Source organism: Musca autumnalis, unplaced genomic scaffold (genome assembly GCF_047663935.1).
Source record: "Musca autumnalis isolate F117 unplaced genomic scaffold, ASM4766393v1 scaffold_5, whole genome shotgun sequence".
Lineage (NCBI taxonomy): Eukaryota > Metazoa > Arthropoda > Insecta > Diptera > Muscidae > Musca > Musca autumnalis.
Genome location: NW_027412088.1, coordinates 182,426,151 through 182,446,930, shown reverse-complemented (window position 1 = coordinate 182,446,930; position 20,780 = coordinate 182,426,151). Strand labels below are relative to the sequence as shown.

At 34.1% G+C, this 20,780-nt stretch overlaps 1 protein-coding gene across 1 annotated transcript in view; it reads left to right on the top strand.

Moving 5' to 3' along the window:
- Positions 1-20,277, top strand: part of side-V (sidestep V) — a 330,904-nt gene extending 310,627 nt beyond the window's left edge. The window contains exon 14 of the mRNA XM_073989244.1: positions 15,443-20,277. Coding sequence (XP_073845345.1) covers positions 15,443-16,033 — 591 coding nt within the window. The 3' untranslated portion in view covers positions 16,034-20,277. The remainder of the gene's footprint in view (positions 1-15,442) is intronic.
- Positions 20,278-20,780: the final 503 nt, after the last annotated feature.

Sequence of the window (20,780 nt, the reverse complement as noted above, 5' to 3'; positions counted from 1 at the left end):
TATACATATTATAAGTGCGATCTCCTAAAACTATGCTTAAATTCCTGAAACTCCTTCGGATCAAGAAAGAAGCAATAATAGCCCCTCATTAACAGCCTAACCTAACACAATGTGTTGCCCCACATTTTCTAGTCATTACTTTTTTTTCCTACTTCAACTTTTTGTTCCTTCTTCTTCGTCTAATGATGACCATCTTGTCTTGACATTTTTCTCCACTCCACACGAAATAGTTTCCTTTGGCATTCTTGGCATTTCCGCTTTACATTCACACAACAGACTATTAAATATAACCAAAGCATGACCGATAACAAACTAAATTGTGTTACTCCTCTAGATTTAGTATCACTTACGCCTCCTTTCTTTCGTTTTTTGTTGTTATTTTCTTCGACATACATACCTCAATTTCTTTTATTATGTCCTTATTTTCTTAATGAACAACAACATGACTCCTTTCTTTTTTTGTCTTTCTCAAAACTTCTTATTGTCCTTACCTTCAAAGTATCAATTTACTATTGTTTACTCTTGGGTTATTTTGTAGGTTATTTACCTTTGTAGTGTAGAAAACCATGCCATGCTCCTTGCTGAGGAGCTCTCTATTGTTTGTTTTGAAGTGCTTTAGTTTCCTTTTTTCCCTTTATACTTAAATACATACTTGTGTATATTTGTGTATATGTTTCTTTCTGTGTGTGTGGTAATGGCACTGCCATTTGCAGTTAATGTTTCCCGTATAACATCAATAAACAATAAAAATAAGTAGGGGAACAACAGAAAAACAAAGTGAACAACAACAACAGCAGCAATAACCAAATATGGCAATAAGACATTTTCATAAAGCGGAAGTGCGTGCTTGAAATCTTAAAGATAAACATGAACAACTCATACATACATACTTTTTTCTTTTTGATATGTTTTCTGTTTGAATACTTTTGTGTGAGTGTCTGTTTTTGGCAATATTTTCCATTGCCCCTAATGTAATGGTATCTCATTTATCGTAATATTCTATGCAGTATTGTATATGTATGTATGTATGTGTATGCATGTATGTAATGTTGTTATTATATTTTTATGATAGTCCTTGGACCGAACCGAATATTATCAGCAGCAACAGAGCAACAGGGACATTGAGGGATATTTAAGATAATTATAATGCTGGCGATAATTTGTAGCCATACAAATTTTATTCGAAATAGCAACAAATAAATATGGGGTTGTGTAGATATGAGGAAACATATATTTTATGATAGAGTTTTATGGCCTTGGGATAAATCTATTTTGGCAGTAAAGGTCAGCAGAGTGATGGAGTGCCCAAAAATATTTTTAAAAAATTACGCTTAGGTTAGACTTGTGAAAAGTATTAAAAAAATTATGCCTTTAACATTATTTAAAAATCCACGCTTTGGTTAGACTTGTGAAAAATATTAAAAAAATTATGCCTTTAACATTATTTAAAAATCCACGCTTAGGACAGTGAGGGACTCTTGAAAAAATATTATTTAAAAATCCACGCTTAGGACAGTGAGGGACTCTTGAAAAAATATTATTTAAAAATCCACGCTTAGGACAGTGAGGGACTCTTGAAAAAATATTATTTAAAAATCCACGCTTAGGACAGTGAGGGACTCTTGAAAAAATATTATTTAAAAATCCACGCTTATGACAGTGAGGGACTCTTGAAAAAATATTATTTAAAAATCCACGCTTAGGACAGTGAGGGACTCTTGAAAAAATATTATTTAAAAATCCACGCTTAGGACAGTGAGGGACTCTTGAAAAAATATTATTTAAAAATCCACGCTTAGGACAGTGAGGGACTCTTGAAAAAATATTATTTAAAAATCCACGCTTAGGACAGTGAGGGACTCTTGAAAAAATATTATTTAAAAATCCACGCTTAGGACAGTGAGGGACTCTTGAAAAAATATTATTTAAAAATCCACGCTTAGGACAGTGAGGGACTCTTGAAAAAATATTATTTAAAAATCCACGCTTAGGACAGTGAGGGACTCTTGAAAAAATATTATTTAAAAATCCACGCTTAGGACAGTGAGGGACTCTTGAAAAAATATTATTTAAAAATCCACGCTTAGGACAGTGAGGGACTCTTGAAAAAATATTATTTAAAAATCCACGCTTAGGACAGTGAGGGACTCTTGAAAAAATATTATTTAAAAATCCACGCTTAGGACAGTGAGGGACTCTTGAAAAAATATTATTTAAAAATCCACGCTTAGGACAGTGAGGGACTCTTGAAAAAATATTATTTAAAAATCCACGCTTAGGACAGTGAGGGACTCTTGAAAAAATATTATTTAAAAATCCACGCTTAGGAAAGTGAGGGACCCTTGAAAAAATATTATTTAAAAATCCACGCTTAGGACTGTGAGGGACCCTGAAAAAATTTATTTTAAAAATCCAAGCTTAGGACAGTGAGGGACCCTGAAAAAATTTAATTTAAAAATCCACGCTTAGGACAGTGAGGGACCCTTGAAAAAATATTATTTAAAAATCCACGCTTGGGACAGTGAGGGACCCTTGAAAAAATATTATTTAAAAATCCACGCTTAGGACAGTGAGGGACCCTTGAAAAAATATTATTTAAAAATCCATGCTTAGGACAGAGAGGGAAACTGAAAAAATATTATTTAAAAATCCAAGCTTATTATAGTGAGGGACCCTTGAAAAAATATTATTTAAAAATCCACGCTTAGGACAGTGAGGGACCCTTGAAAAAATATTATTTAAAAATCCACGCTTAGGACAGTGAGGGACCCTTGAAAAAATATTATTTAAAAATCCACGCTTAGGACAGTGAGGGACCCTTGAAAAAATATTATTTAAAAATCCACGCTTAGGACAGTGAGGGACCCTTGAAAAAATATTATTTAAAAATCCACGCTTAGGACAGTGAGGGACCCTTGAAAAAATATTATTTAAAAATCCACGCTTAGGACAGTGAGGGACCCTTGAAAAAATATTATTTAAAAATCCACGCTTAGGACAGTGAGGGACCCTTGAAAAAATATTATTTAAAAATCCACGCTTAGGACAGTGAGGGACCCTTGAAAAAATATTATTTAAAAATCCACGCTTAGGACAGTGAGGGACCCTTGAAAAAATATTATTTAAAAATCCACGCTTAGGACAGTGAGGGACCCTTGAAAAAATATTATTTAAAAATCCACGCTTAGGACAGTGAGGGACCCTTGAAAAAATATTATTTAAAAATCCACGCTTAGGACAGTGAGGACCCTTGAAAAAATATTATTTAAAAATCCACGCTTAGGACAGTGAGGGACCCTTGAAAAAATATTATTTAAAAATCCACGCTTAGGACAGTGAGGGACCCTTGAAAAAATATTATTTAAAAATCCACGCTTAGGACAGTGAGGGACCCTTGAAAAAATATTCAGCCCAATTATGAACGGCCTCTCACCGTGAGTTTTCTCTTTCTCGCCTCCTCCCCTATTATAAACATCATATCGCCGTGAGTGATGTTATGTTCTCACTGTTCCCTTATTATAAACAACAAGAGGGTGAGCAAAACTCACGTTCGTGAAAAAATTAGCTATTACAAATGTAAAAAAGTGAGAAAAAGAGGCACATTTCTGCTGAAATTTCTCACTACCGAAATCAAAGTGAGTTGAACAAAAAAATTTAAGTGTGAACATTTATTTTAAAAAATACGAATATTTTGTATCTGTAATGATAATTAATTGTATTTTAGGTTGAAAGTAACAAAAATAATAAGAGATTTTTTATGTTGTGAGGTTATTGTTGGCCTTTGGACGCTATTTTCTTTGGTTTTAATTTGGCTTGAGGTCAACTTAAAAATTTAAAAACAAATGGGCGTTTTTGTTTTTATTCTTATAAAAAGAAAGAAATATCATTATTATAAATTTCTACCATAATGTTTATAGTTGCATAAAACGAATGTTCTTGTTTTTTAAAGCTTAGGACATTGACCGCTAACATTTTTTCAGAGTTCTTTACGAATTCGGTCTGAATCTCTGAATTCTTTCAGAATTTGGTACAAAATTGGGTCTACCTTCAGTTCCAAGAATGGCATGTAACTATCCACTGGAGTTATATGACTAGGTTTGGCATCGCACCATTAAAAGACGCAGAGTGCTGTGCATGGTGCTATCAATATTTGCCTAAGAATTTAGACGACTGCAATATCCCAAGTATAGTTGAGCAAAAACTACTCTGGTTTGTTGTGGACTTTATTCACACTATATTTGTTTACATTAGAACCTGCGACTATGTGAAAGCTATTCAAAACTACTTGAAATGCTTGTTGAGCAAGGGATTCTATCCAGTATGGTTGGGCTTCCCTCTCTAGAACGTGAAGATCATTCTTGATGGACCTAGTGTGTCGGGCCAACCCACCCAACGTTTTAGTTACAGTACTTGCTCGGGCATTACCGTGAGAGCCATCCCTATCTCACGGTAATGCCCGAGCAAGTACTTTAACTAAAACGTTGCCCGTGGTATGTATCAGTGAAGGAAGGCCTAAATCGAGTTTTCAGGTATGGACAGATCAAAAAGGTACATTCTGCATAAAGCGGCTCACAACTATACAAGGACCCAATCAGGAGCAACCCATGTCTGCAATTGTTATTCCTAGAGAGAGTAATGTACACGATTTGGATCTTTTGGGGTCGCAGTCTTGGAAAGAATGGGAGATGGTGCTAAACACAACTTCCACTTCATTTCCTTGGTATTCCTCAGAATTTGCCATTTCTGTTATCACCCAAAATGCAACATTAAACATTTACTTATTGTAGCCATTTAATGACGTTTTTAAACGACATTTGTTCACTTTTTTACGATTTTCCAATAAATTTCACGAATTCTTCAGTGTAAATAAACAATTTTCACATATCTGCCAAAACAAAAGAACAGCTGTTACAGATGTTGCCATGTTGTTTTAATGTTGTATTTTCTTTTACCAATATCCATGTTCTTTTACAGTGGATTGTTAATAACTGACATTTTTCTTGCTAGAAATGTTTATTAATTTGAAAATTTATTTATTTTTTATACAAAAAATAAGAATTAATTAATCTCAAAGTTATTTGTGCAAAAAATGACGGTATGGCAACACAAATTATTATTTCAAGGGTTCACAAGTCGCGCCATTATTTTCCATTTTTCGACTTGTCAACCCTTGTTCACTTTTTGTGCTCCTCCCTGCTCAATCATAATAGCTCGAGCAGGTGAAAGTGAACTGCAACTCACTTGTGAGTAGCTCCCTACGTGAAGATTCATAATCGCTATGATTATTTAAAAATCCACGCTTAGGACAGTGAGGGACCCTTGAAAAAATATTATTTAAAAATCCACGCTTAGGACAGTGAGGGAACCTTGAAAAAATATTATTTAAAAATCCACGCTTAGGACAGTGAGGGACCCTTGAAAAAATATTATTTAAAAATCCACGCTTAGGACAGTGAGGGACCCTTGAAAAAATATTATTTAAAAATCCACGCTTAGGACAGTGAGGGACCCTTGAAAAAATATTATTTAAAAATCCACGCTTAGGACAGTGAGGACCCTTGAAAAAATATTATTTAAAAATCCACGCTTAGGACAGTGAGGGACCCTTGAAAAAATATTATTTAAAAATCCACGCTTAGGACAGTGAGGGACCCTTGAAAAAATATTATTTAAAAATCCACGCTTAGGACAGTGAGGGACCCTTGAAAAAATATTATTTAAAAATCCACGCTTAGGACAGTGAGGGACCCTTGAAAAAATATTATTTAAAAATCCACGCTTAGGACAGTGAGGGACCCTTGAAAAAATATTATTTAAAAATCCACGCTTAGGACAGTGAGGGACCCTTGAAAAAATATTATTTAAAAATCCACGCTTAGGACAGTGAGGGACCCTTGAAAAAATATTATTTAAAAATCCACGCTTAGGACAGTGAGGGACCCTTGAAAAAATATTATTTAAAAATCCACGCTTAGGACAGTGAGGGACCCTTGAAAAAATATTATTTAAAAATCCACGCTTAGGACAGTGAGGGACCCTTGAAAAAATATTATTTAAAAATCCACGCTTAGGACAGTGAGGGACCCTTGAAAAAATATTATTTAAAAATCCACGCTTAGGACAGTGAGGGACCCTTGAAAAAATATTATTTAAAAATCCACGCTTAGGACAGTGAGGGACCCTTGAAAAAATATTATTTAAAAATCCACGCTTAGGACAGTGAGGGACCCTTGAAAAAATATTATTTAAAAATCCACGCTTAGGACAGTGAGGGACCCTTGAAAAAATATTATTTAAAAATCCACGCTTAGGACAGTGAGGGACCCTTGAAAAAATATTATTTAAAAATCCACGCTTAGGACAGTGAGGGACCCTTGAAAAAATATTATTTAAAAATCCACGCTTAGGACAGTGAGGGACCCTTGAAAAAATATTATTTAAAAATCCACGCTTAGGACAGTGAGGGACCCTTGAAAAAATATTATTTAAAAATCCACGCTTAGGACAGTGAGGGACCCTTGAAAAAATATTATTTAAAAATCCACGCTTAGGACAGTGAGGGACCCTTGAAAAAATATTATTTAAAAATCCACGCTTAGGACAGTGAGGGACCCTTGAAAAAATATTATTTAAAAATCCACGCTTAGGACAGTGAGGGACCCTTGAAAAAATATTATTTAAAAATCCACGCTTAGGACAGTGAGGGACCTTGTAGTCTTCCATAATAAAACCTTGTGGTCTTCTATAAGAAGATCTTGTGGTCTTCTATAAGATGACCTTGTGGTCTTCTATAAGATGACCTTGTGGTCTTCTATAAGATGACCTTGTGGTCTTCTATAAGAAGACCTTGTGGTCTTCTATAAGAAGACGTTGTGGTCTTCTATAAGAAGACCTTGTGGTCTTCTATAAGAAGACCTTGTGGTCTTCTATAAGAAGACCTTGTGGTCTTCTATAAGAAGACCTTGTGGTCTTCTATAAGAAGACCTTGTGGTCTTCTATAAGAAGACCTTGTGGTCTTCTATAAGAAGACCTTGTGGTCTTCTATAAGAAGACCTTGTGGTCTTCTATAAGAAGACCTTGTGGTCTTCTATAAGAAGACCTTGTGGTCTTCTATAAGAAGACCTTGTGGTCTTCTATAAGAAGACCTTGTGGTCTTCTATAAGAAGACCTTGTGGTCTTCTATAAGAAGACCTTGTGGTCTTCTATAAGAAGACTTTGTGGTCTTCTATAAAAAGACCTTGTGGTCTTCTATAAGAAGACCTTGTGGTCTTCTATAAGAAGACCTTGTGGTCTTCTATAAGAAGACCTTGTGGTCTTCTATAAGAAGACCTTGTGGTCTTCTATAAGAAGACCTTGTGGTCTTCTATAAGAAGACCTTGTGGTCTTCTATAAGAAGACCTTGTGGTCTTCTATAAGAAGACCTTGTGGTCTTCTATAAGAAGACCTTGTGGTCTTCTATAAGAAGACCTTGTGGTCTTCTATAAGAAGACCTTGTGGTCTTCTATAAGAAGACCTTGTGGTCTTCTATAAGATGACCTTGTGGTCTTCTATAAGATGACCTTGTAGTCTTCTATAAGAAGACCTTGTGGTCTTCTATAAGATGACCTTGTAGTCTTCTATAAGAAGACCTTGTGGTCTTCTATAAGAAGACCTTGTGGTCTTCTATAAGAAGACCTTGTGGTCTTCTATAAGAAGACCTTGTGGTCTTCTATAAGAAGACCTTGTGGTCCTTTATAAGAAGGCCTTGTTGTCTTCTATAAGAATACCTTGTCGTCTTCTATAAGAAGACCTTGTGGTCTTCCATGAGAAGAGCTTCTGGTCTTCTACAAGAAGACCTTGTGGTCTTCCTTGACTTCCATAAGTCTTGTAGTCTTCTATAAGAAGACTTTGTGGTCTTGTATAAGAAAACCTTGTGGTCTTTTATAAGAAGACCTTGTGGACTTCCATAAGAAGACCTTGTGGTCTTCTATAACAAGACCTTGTGGTCTTCTATAAGAAGACCTTGCGATATTCCATGAGAAGAGCTTCTGGTCTTCTACAAGAAGACCTTGTGGTCTTCCTTGACTTCCATAAGAAGAACTTGTGGTTCACCGAGAAAAACATTTGGTTTTCAAAAGCGAAAAACTTTTGGTCTTCAATGAGAAGACCTTGTTGTCTTATATGTGAAGACCTTGTGGTCTTATATAAGAAACTTTGGTTTTCTATGAAAAGACCTTATGGTATTTTATAAGAAGGCCTTGTTGTTTTCAATTAAGCAAACCTTGTGGACTTCAGTAGTAAGAATTTCTAGACTTCAATGGAAAGTTCTTGTGATTTTCTATAAGTAGACTTTATGGTCTTCTATAAGATGACTCTGTGGTCTTCTACAACCAGATAATAAATGTTTTTACTCCTGTACCCTAGAAATAAATCCTTATTAAAGTAGTTTGCATTTTCCTTTCATTTAAATTTGTTCCATCCAAACTCCTCATAGTTTATCATAAATGTGTGCGACACTTTTAAACTATTCTTCAAGCGTTTTGAAAGTAGAAACATTACAATATCCTTCCTCCCAACCGAAGTTTATTTATAGAAAATGTATTTTTTTCTCACCTCCTTTTTGCATATCCTTTCTCTATTCAGGTATCATTTTATGTGTCTAATACAAAACGTGACTTAAATATTTATGGCAGATATTTTGTAACAAAGCAGGGGCTGGCGTTTTTTTTTCTGTTACTTCTTATGCTAGAGACATCAAAAAATCGTCCAATCTCCTCAATTTCCAACTCTGCCCCCATCTCTGGTGTAGAACGTTTGGCCGCAAACAATTTATGCAAAAATGTTGTAAAAAGCTTTTGATATAGACACCAACACTCAAAAATTGTCGTTAGCGTCGTCGAAAATTATGTTTGGCATCAACGTGATGCTGCTACCGTTGTTGTTACTGGCATTCCAGTTCGCCATGCTTTACATGACTTCCGCATCCTTGTTATATGTTTTTTGTTAGATGGCATGGCGGCACCTGAGTGAGAATATATATTGGCTTTGTGTGTTGTGTGTGAGGGGGGTGTATGACAAATGCCTTTTAAACTTTTATATTTATTGGTTGTCGTTTTTTTCTGGTAATATTTCTTTTGTAGCCATATTCACCAATACTTCAATTGCCTTTGAGCACGTGTGATACACACACAAGTCATGATGGCTTGCAATGGGCTTTGGGGTTAGTATGGGTGGCCAAAAAGAATCGTTTGTTATAAATTGACACATCGTAAAATCGTCATATGTACAAGTCAGCCAGCCATTGGGAGGACTTTGTTACACTCACATCTTTGTTAAAAAATATATAAAAATGTGACCCATTCTATTTGTCTTTTTTAAGCCATTTCCTGTGGCAGTATTCACTTGTTTCTCCCTTTAGAGATTGGGCTTTGTTTTGGTTAGTTTGCTAACCAAGTTCCAATAGTTTGGGAAAAAATCAATAGAAGTTTTACAATCCTAGAACATTTGTGAGAGAATATAAGAGGAAATTGAGTTTTTTTAGCGATAGATTGTGAGAAGACATTGATTAGGAGTTGGCATCATTTATCAGCAGTTGTCGTGACTTTAAAACAAAATGTTGTTTTAAAAGGAAAATGAGGAAAAATATTTATATCCACAGAGATTAGTAGTCCTAAATTATTAATAATACCTAAAAGCATGGTTTACTTTCTGAATAATCTAATTTATCCAACCACTAATGTGCACACAAATTCATTTCTGGTTGACCCACTAGACCAAATATGACTAGGCCTAAATTATTAATAGTAGCTAAAATTATGCTTTACTTCTTGAATAACTTAATTTATCCTGCACAGAAATTCTAAACCCACTAGACCAAATATGACTTTTTGAAAAGAAAATGTTCAAGCAGTGTGTGAAAATGTTTAATATCGGTTGGGTGGTCCCTTGGCACTCCAATGCGTGTGTCTCTGCATTCTACAGTTCCCATGTGCCTAAGCACACTCCTAATTGACTACTAAGCCGTAGTTTTCGGCGACTTTCTAACTCTCTCCACTTATTGAGATGTAATTTTGCACTTCCTAAAGATATGCAATACTTTTTGAAAAACTTGATAATATATACATCCTGAAAGTAGATTTCATGTTTCAAATTAAGTAGCAATACCAGGTATTTGCTTTAGCAATTGAACTTAAGATCCAAGACCCTTAGTATTTGTTTTTATTTTCCTTTACTTAAGGTCCACATCGAGTTTTAGTTTTTCGGTGACTTTCTAACTCTCTCCACTTATTGAGATGTAATTTTGCACTTCCTAAAGATATGCAATACTTTTTGAAAAACTTAATAATATTTACATCCTGAAAGTAGATTTCATGTTTCAAATTAAGAAGCAACAATACCAGATGTTTGTTTTAGCAATAGAACTTATGACCCAAGACCCTTGGTATTCATTTTTATTTTCCTTTACTTAAGGTCCACATTGAACATTGGCTTGTATTTTCTGCTTCTACATTACCCTAAGAAAGGCTTTTATTTTTTATTAAAATATAATATAACTTTTTCCCTGTGGATTAAGGTGTGGCTTTAATTCCACTTTATCCACAGAATATTCCTTTCCATATTATTACTAATTTCCTTATAGTTTGTATTAAGCTTTCAACAAATTCCTGCGAATAACTTATTTGACCTATTGCCTTCCTCTATGTGGACGAAAAAAAAAACTACCCGTAACAACTTTAGAATTGATTCCAAGTAACTTCATTTGTTTATTAATAAAACTTTTCCAATTAAAAACAATAAATTAATTACATATTTTGTTTTTCCCTTTGGTGAGCGTCCGTCCAGTGTCCACAATGCAAAGAGTTGTCCTTCTTGTTTTTGATGTACTGTTTTTTATTGTCCTTATTCCCAGATAAGTCATTTTCGATTAACAAGCAAACATTTTGTACATAAAAGTTACTGAGAAGAGGGTTATAAGAAGGAATATACATATACTTTGATAATTTGGAGCATATCCTCGATCTAAACTTTTATTTAATACTAGAAGCAGAGGCTGGTATTTTATGATCGTAGTCCGGTATTGAATTCTTAAATATTCCCCCAAAAATTTACACTGTTCATTAGTTCATTTTTCATAGACTTGACCCAATAATGTTTGATTTGAAATATATATGGCAATAAGATATCTGTCGAATCAATTTTTGCATTCTTTAAACATCTAGGGCCGTTTTCCAAAATTGTTTTTAGGGAAAAAGGTGAACGTTTTTGAGGATACCCTTAGTCTCAACATTTATCTGATACTAAAACCAAAGAACCGCTTCTCGCACGCTACTCCTAAAAATTCTTTTTACTTCTTTTACTTTTCTCACACAACAACCAATAATATTGGTTTAAAGTATAGATGGAGTTAAAGTATATAGGAAAATTCTTCTTTTGTTTAACATGAACAATTCTGAGGATACTTAAGACAAAACATTTATCTAATAATTGAGTGAAAGGTCTGCTTCTTTTGAAGGTAGTTTGGTATTGATTTCTTAAATATTCTCCCTTAACATATGGTGGTGATGAGGTTACTTTTCTCAGACATCCATCAATAGTAATGGTTTGAAACATCGGTGGCGTTAAAGTTTTTATATCCTTTAACGCCACCAATGTTTCAAACCTTTCCTTGGCTAATATGGAACATTTTGAGAATACTTTATTCTAAACTTTTATCTAATACTTGTGTGAAAGGCCCGCTTCTCTTGAAGGTAGTTTGTTATTGATTTTTTTAAATATTCCCCATAAAAATGCTTCTCATGAAGTTTCTTTTCTCAGACACCCACCGACAATATTGGTTTGAAGTATATGGCGTTAAGGGATATGAAAAAATCTTTTCCTCATTTACATAGAACATTTTAGTCTAAACTTTTATTTAACACTAGAATAAAAGGCCCGCTTTTCTTGTAGGTAGTTCGGTTTTGATTTCTTGAATATTCCCCTTAAAATACGTCTCACTAAGTTACTTTTTCAGACACACACCAACAATAGTTGTTTGAAGTATAGATGGCGTTAATGGATATGAAAAATCTTTTCCTGGTTAACATGGAAAAATTTGAGGATACTCAAATCTAAACTTTTATCGAATACTTAAAAAAAACGCTCGCTTCTCTTAAAGGTAGTTCAGTTTTGAATAAAATAAAAAACTATTATTTAACACTAGAATAAAAGGCCCGCTTTACTTGAAGGTAGTTCGGTATTGATTTCTTAAATATTCTTCCTAAAATTTGCTGCTAAATTATTTATTTTTCTCAGACACCAACCAATAATATTGGTTTAATGTATACCTGTACTTCAGGGAGATAACATTCTATTTTATTATTTTTGAGGAAACCCTTTGTCTAAACTTTTATAAAATACTATGAAATGCCCACTTCTCGTGAAGGTAGTTCGCTATTGATATCTTAAATATGCTTCTTTATCATAGTGTGCTGAATAAGTGACTTTTCTCAGACACCAACCAATAGTAATGGCTTAAAGTATAGGTGGCATTAAAGGATACAAAAATCTTTCCTTGGTTTTATCTAATACTTGAGGGAAAGTTTCGCTTCCCTTGAAGGTAGTTCGGTATTTCTTTGTTAAAAATTACCCCAACAAATGTTTCTTATGAAGTTACTTTTCTCCTACATCAAATTATAGATGGCGTTAGAGGATATAAAATTAGTTTTCCTTGATTATCATGACAAATTATGAGGATACTTTAGTCTAAAGTTTTTTCTGATGCTAGAATGAAATCATCGCTTCTCTTAAAGGTTTTGTTTTCTTAAATATTCCCCCCTAAAATTTGTTGCTCAGACAACAGCCAATAATATTGGTTTAAGGTATAGATGGCGTTAAAAGATATACATTTTTTCTGGTTAACATAAGAAAAAATTTTGAGGGTACTTTAATTTTAACCTTTAATCTGATACTAGAATGATAGGCCCGCTTCTCTTGAAGTTAGTTTGGTATTGCTTTCTTAAATATTCTCCCTAAAACTTGCTGTCCATTAAGTTAATTTTCTTAGACACCAACCATTAAACTTGGTTTAAAGTATAGATGACGTTAATGTATACACAAATTTTTTCTGGGTTAACATAGACAAGTTTGAGGATATTTAAGTCAAAACTTTTATGTAACACTTGAGTGAAAGGTCCGCTTCTCTTGAAGGTAATTCGGAATGATATAAAAATATTTTCTTGGTTGACATGGAAAATTCTGAGGACACTTTATTCTAAACTTTTATCTGATACCAGAATCTCTTGAAGATAGTTCGGTTTTGGGTGCTTAAGTATTCCCCCTAAAAGTACTGGTCATGAAGTTACTTTTCTCAGACACCAACCAATAATATTGGTTTAAGTTATAGAAAACGTTAAAAGATCTACAAATCTTTTCTTGGTTAACATGGAAAATTCTGAGAATGAAAGTCTCGCTTCTAGTGAAGCAAGTTTGGTATTGATTTCTTAAATATTCCCCCATTAAATAGGCTGCTCTAACACCAACCACTTATATTGGTTTGCAGTATAGATGGCGCTAAGGATATAAAAAGTTGTTCTGGTTAACATACACAATTTTAATGATGCTCTTAGTTTGAAATTTTATCTAATACTTGAATTAAAGGTCCATATTTCTTGAATGTAGTTTAGTATTGATTGTTCAAATATTCCCCCTTAAAATATACCACTCGTTAAGTAACTTTACTGAGACAATTACTAATAATATTGGTTTGAAGTTTAGATGTCGATGCGGGATATACAAATCTATTTCAAGATCAGTTTTGGGTTCCATTGATATTTTTGAGGATATTCTAGCCTGCTTTCGTTTTCTCAAATAATTTCCCTAATTTTTACAAATAAAAATATTTTTCGACTTTGGGGTACGTTTGATTATTTGTTATATTTTAATATTTTCAAATATTTCGCAATTTTTAAAATTGCTCTGCTCCTAAAAGATACTGCCCATTAAGTTACTTTTCGCAGACAACAACCTGATGATATTAAGTTTGAAATAAAGATGGCGTTGCCTAAATTTCTCAACCTTATATCCTAAAAAAAAAGATAAAAAAACCATAATTGTTTTAAACATCAGGGTTTAAAAAAAGTTTAAATGCATTTATTAGGGTATTAAATGTACCCAATTTTGGAATACTTGCATTTAATTTTTTACCCAACCACCGATGTATCAAAATGATGGTTTCTATCTCTCCTGAAAAACGTTATTTTTTAAGATACGAGGTTGAGAAAGTAAGGCATTGATATATTAAATTAAATTTGTAAACTTCTTGGAACACTTTTCAAAAATTTTATAACTTAAAAAAAAGAATGAAAGGCTCGCTTCTCTTGAAGATTGATATTCCCCCAAAAATAGGCTGCTCTATAACAAACTACTTATATTGGTTTGCAGTATAGATGACGCTAAGGGATATAAAAAATTTTCCTGGTTAACATACACAATTTTGAGGATTCTCTTAGTTTAAACTTTTATCCAAATACTTGAATTAAAGGTCCACATCACTTGATTTTTTAAAGATTCCCCCTCAAAATATACCACTCGTTAAGTAACTTTACTGAGGCAATTACTAATAATCTTGGTTTGAAATACAGATGTCGTTGAGGGATATACAAATCTATTTCAAGATCAGGTTTGGATGCCATTGATATTTTTGAGGATATTCCAGCTTTGGTGGTGCTTTGGTTTTATCAAATAATTTCCCTAAATTTTACAAATAAAAATATTTTTCGACTTTGGGGCACATTTGATTATTTTAATATTTTCAAATATTTCGCAATGTTTAAAATTGCTCTGCTCCTAAAAGATACTGCCCATAAAGTAACTTTTCTCAGACAACAACCTGATGATATTAAGTTTGAAATAAAGATGGCGTTACGATATATCGGTGCCTAAATTTCTCAACCTCGTATCCTAAAAAAGTTTTCAGGAGAAATAAAAAACCAAAAATTTTTAAACATTGGATTTTGGGAAAAAGTTGAAATGCAATTATTAAGGAATTATGTGTGGCCAATTTTCGAATAATGGCATTTAAATTTTTACCCAACCACCGATGTATCAAAATTATGGTTTCTATCTCTCCTGAAAAACGTTATTTTTTAAGATACGAGGTTGAGAATGTAAGTCATCGATATATCAAATTTATTTTTTAAACTTCTTGGAATACTTTTCAAAATTTTCATAACTTTATAACATCTTGATATATAATTGTAAAATCGCTAAATTCCAACTCTTAAAATTTCGTTGAAGATCATTATTTCACAAATATCCTGACTCCTTTATATATAAAACCTTTTACTTGAATACTTACTTTATAACCCTTTATGAAACAAATAATACTTTTACATTTGTTTACACTTTTATTTTTATTATACAACTTTTAATGAATTCTAAATTAATTGTCACTGTGTTTCTCTGTCTTTCCTCATTCTCATTACAGTATGGTGAACTATCGTTGACAACAAATCCCGCCTTTAGTCTTTACAACACCCCACAACGGGCACCGGCTACACAGCGGCCCGTTTATACAGCCCCACCACCACTACTGTCAACAAGGACACCACCTAATATTTATACACGCATACCGGGACGCTCCTATTTGCCAGCTTATGAGACACGCACATCACCCACATCTCCGTATGGTTCAACAACCACGTGTACAATGCCTTTGCTGGGTGGACAGTCGAATGGTTCGCTGCAAACAAATAGCAGCGCGGGTACCGCTGGCGTTAATACCAGCAGCAATGGTTTAGTGGGTAGCCTTTCACTGCAGCCAGGTAATTGTAGTACCCTACCACATCCCCATCACAATGGTCAGCAACATCATCATCAACAACAAAATTCTATACCAACAGCGCTGACCTCATCGTTAACCTCGGGGAATATAACAATTGGTGCAACACAGTCACTGTTGACATCACCGCGTACACATTCGCCATATAGCGGTTCGACGACAACAACACAATCGCCTCTGTTGGCGACTAGCACTTTGTTGGGTAGTACAGGGAATTATGAGACAATATCTTCCTGAGAATTACCCAAAGATGACATTAAATGTCAATTGGTGTGTATTGGTGGGAGTAGTACGTGTACAACGTCAGCGGAAAGGACCACAATTGTTTAAGAGTTGTAAACACACGTACACACTAACATGGAATACTTACATACCTATAAATATTTTTTATATTTTTTTGTATTGTACAGTGAAAACAAAGTGAATATTTTTATTTCAATTTTTATTTGTGTTAAAAAGAAGTATTAATTAATGTGGAAATAAGTAAACTTAAAACAATTTTGATGTAGATGTTAGTCAATATGATTTTTGTGGATAATGGAGATTTCACACCAGCAAAATATGAGATGGAACAGAAATTATTACAAAAAAAAATATTGGATAATCAGTACTTCATTTGGATAACTTTTCACGTAATGCGGATATTTATCTTTCCCTATTTTTGCAGCGTTCAGAACGATTTAGCATATTTTTTTTTTATTTTCGATCATTTTCATAATACGCATAACAACTTCTAGTATGCATTTTTTGAAAGTACATATTGAGACTACAAAAACCCTAGTAGGGTTTTGTCCTGTCAGCTCCAGTTCGGATTTTATGGCCTCATCTAAACCGGGCCAAAACTACAGTTTTTTTGCATTTATCGGGACTTTATCTCAGAAACGATTAGGAATTTGGCCTTGCTGTCTTTGGCAATATTGTAGCCCTAAGCTAGTAGAACTTATCTTTTCAACAGACCACATAAGAAAACCCCCATCTAGGGGTTCTTAGGGAATCATAGCGAGGTATGCTCCCTACAAAAAATCAGTCGAACGATTATCAGCCCATAACAGACCTTTTATAAAATTTTTGGATTCTCAAACTTGCCTTCAAATGGTTTCTGGTTTCGAAAATATTCTTCTAAGATTGTTTGTCAAATTCATACAATATATTGGTGAGTTTTTTGCCTTCAGAAGGCAATTTGACCGGTTCATAAAGGACCATACGTAAGTATGCTGCCTACAAAGACCATTTGAAGGCTAATCAGCCCATAACAGATCTTTTTACAAGTTTTCAGGTACTTGGGTCTGACTATAAATATTTTATGGAAGATTTTTTCCAAGAATTTCTTCTAAAATATTTCTCCAAAGTTATTTGTCAGATCCATACAATATACATACAATATGATCCTAGGAGATCATAGCGAAGTACACTGCCTACGGAAGACCATTGGAAGGCTAATCAATCCATAACAGATCTTTTATAAAGTTTTCAGATTCTCAGAAATGGCTCCAAAGTGTCTCTGGACGATATTTTGCAAGAGCTTCCTCTAGAATATTCTCCTAAGGTTCTTTGTCGGGTTCATAGGGGACGATACCTAAGCATGCTGCCTACAAAAGACCAGTCGAAGGCTCATCAGCCCATTACAGATCTTTCATAAACTTTTCAGATTCTCAGACATGGCTTCAATGGGTCCAGGAAGATGTTTAGCAAAGATTTCATCTAAAATATTCTTCTTCAATTTGGCAGATCCGTAGGGTATCTGATAAGTCCGTAGGGTATCGCAGTGAGGTTATGCTGCTTATAGAAAACCATTCGAAGGCTCATCAGTCCACAATAGATCTTTGAACAAGTTCTCAGACTCTCAGGCATGGCCCCAAAGATTTTCTGGAAAATTTTTTTACGGATTTCTTCTAAAGTACCTCAACTTGTTGCATACAAAATTTGCTTTGGCAGTAAAACCAGATTTCGTAAGAGTATGCTGCTGAAAATCCGATAGACTGCTACTTATTCTTTCACGTTTAATTATTCCGCCGGAAAGTATGCTCTACAAATGATCTTTTTTGGACTACTCGCCTAATATTCATTTTGAATTTAAAGTCTAGATGGCCTAAATAGCACATCTCTAGGATTTTCGTTTGGAAATCTGAACGAATTTCCAAACTCATCGTGTAAAATTTGAAGGCATTACAGAACGGCCATTTTCCAGAAAACCATTCGAAGGCTCATCAGTCCATAACAGATCTTTTAACAAGTTCTCAGACTCTCAGGCACGGCTCCAAAGGTTTTTTGTAATTTTTTTTTTCGATAGACTGCTACTTATTCTTTCACGTTTAATTATTCCCCCGGAAAGTATGCTCTACAAATTACCTTTTTTTGGACTACTAAATATTAATGTTGAATTTGAAGTCTAGATGGCCTAAATAGCACATCTCTAGGATCTCTGGAAAGCTGAATAAATTTTCAAACTCATCTTGTAAAGTTTTAAGGAATTACAGAACGGCCATTTTCCAGAAAACCATTCGAAGGCTTATCAGTTCATAACATATCTTTTAAAAAGTTCTTAGACTCTCAGACATGGCTCCAAAGGTTTTCTGGAAATTTTTTTTTACGGATTTCTTCTAAAGTACCTCAACTTTTTGCATAGAAATTTTGCTTTGGCAGTAAGACTAGATTTCGTAAGAGTATGAGTATCCGATAGACTGCTACTTATTCTTTCACGTTTAATTATTCCGCCGGGAAGTATGCTCTACAAATGATTTTTTTTGGACTACTCGCTTAATATTCATTTTGAATTTGAAGTCTAGATGGCATAAATAGCATATCTCTGGGTTTTTCGTCTGGAAAGCTGAACGAATTTCCAAACTCATCGCGTAAAATTTAAAGGCATTACAGAACGGTCATTTTCCAGAAAACCATTCGAAGGCTTATCAGTTCATAAAATATCTTTTAAAAGGTTCTTAGACTCTCAGACATGGCTCCAAAGGTTTTCTGGGATTTTTTTTACCGATTTCTTCCAAATTACCTCAACTTTTTGCATAGAAAATTTGCTTTGGCAGTAAGACTAGATTTCGTAAGAATATGCTGCTTAAAATCCGATAGACTGCTACTTATTCTTTCACGTTTACTTATTCCGCCGGGAAGTATGCTCTGCAAATGATCTTTTTTTGGACTACTCGCCTAATATTCATTTTGAATTTGAAGTCTAGATGGCCTAAATAGCATATCTCTAGGATTTGCGTCTGGAAAGCTTGACGAATTTCCAAACTCATCTTGTAAAGTTTTAAGGCATTACAGAACGGCCATTTTCCAGGTTCATAGAAGATTTAAGGGAGGTCTTTAGAAGAGCTTTGTAAAGAACATTCGTCCACAAAGGATCTTTCATAAGATTTTCAGACTCTTAGGCGTAACTATAAACGTTTAATTGAGTGAGGTTCTTCTGAACAAAGAACTCTTTTGAAAGCTTTTTTCTTGCCTGGAAATCGCCTTTGGTTTAGGTTTAGCCATCTAGGTCTGCTTAAAATCCGATAGACTGCTACTTATGCTTTCACGTTTAATTATTCCGCCGGGAAGTATGCTCTACAAATTATCTTTTTGTGACTACTCGCCTAATATTCATTTTGAATTTGAAGTCTAGATGTCGTAGATATAATATCTCTGGTTTTTTTCGTCTGGAAAGCTGAAAGAATCTCCAAACTCTTGCCAAACTCAAGGCATTACAGAACGCCCATTTTCAAGGTTTATGGAAAATCTATTCTGTGTATAGAAGAACTTTTTAAAGAATATTCATTTAAAGACCATCCATAAAATGTCTTACATAAGTTTTTCCGACTCTTAGGCGTAACTTTAAAGGTTGAATTGAAGATGATCAAAGACCTTCTTTGATAGCGTTTTTGTCAGAAAAATTTCTTTGGCCATAGGCCTAAACTAAATTTTAGTTTGCTTATTAAAAACCGGTTGTATGGTGCTATTCATTTTACGTTTAAATATACCGCCTGGAAGTATGTTCAACAATTTATCTCCCTCGGGCTATTAGCGTAATTATTATGTTGAAATATAGATGGTGTATGGATGGCATCTCTGCGCTTTTAATCATGGAGTGACGACTGAAAACGACTCATTCTAAATGTTTTCAGCTTCTAGTTTTTCTGGAAGATGTTTTTCTCTCGCAACAAAATGATCTTAAATATGAAATATATATTGCGTAAAGACCCTATCTAAATAATCCTGTCTTTTAAGCCTTAACAAATTTTAAATAATATATATAATTATAATTGTTCCACAAACATCCCATACGGGACAAGGGAGACTTCTCTCATATCAATGAGTGCACCCCGATTCATATTAGCTCAATCATATGGGACCTACTGTTTATCGCCGAGTCCGAACGGCGTGCCTTAAGACACCACTTTGTAGAGAAGTTTTACATGGCTGAAATACTCAGGAAATGTCGCCAACATTACTGAGGGGTTATTTTGCCACCGTTGAAAATTTGAACAAAATTTTAAATATGAATCATAATTTGCCTAAAAATTATCCGGCGTTACTCACAGCTCTTAAAAGATGTCCAGTCCCTTATGTCTCTCTTCGTCGGTTTTATGGAAGTTATTTGATATGAGTCTAGTCTATAGGAGAGCTGTTGCAAAATATTCTGTTAATAAATCATTTAAAACATTCTTTCCTTTCATAATATCCTTTTTTGTTTAGGAAAGTCCTTTGATAATAAGTCTAGACATTATGCGGTCTAGTCTGTAGTATTGCATGTTACGCCCAGAGGTATGCTCGCTATTTATTTCGGGCTGTTCATCAAATTAACGTATAGGTGGCGTCACAATCATGGTTTCAGTTGTATTCTAGGTCATGAATACCAATTAACAATAATATATTTTAAAAGGGTTTTGCTTTTCAGATCTGGCTTCTTCACTTTTTTGTTTTGTTTTTTGAATGACCCTTTTGCAACTTTCCTATCTATTGAAGTTCTGATGGGACGCTTAAAGACAATACA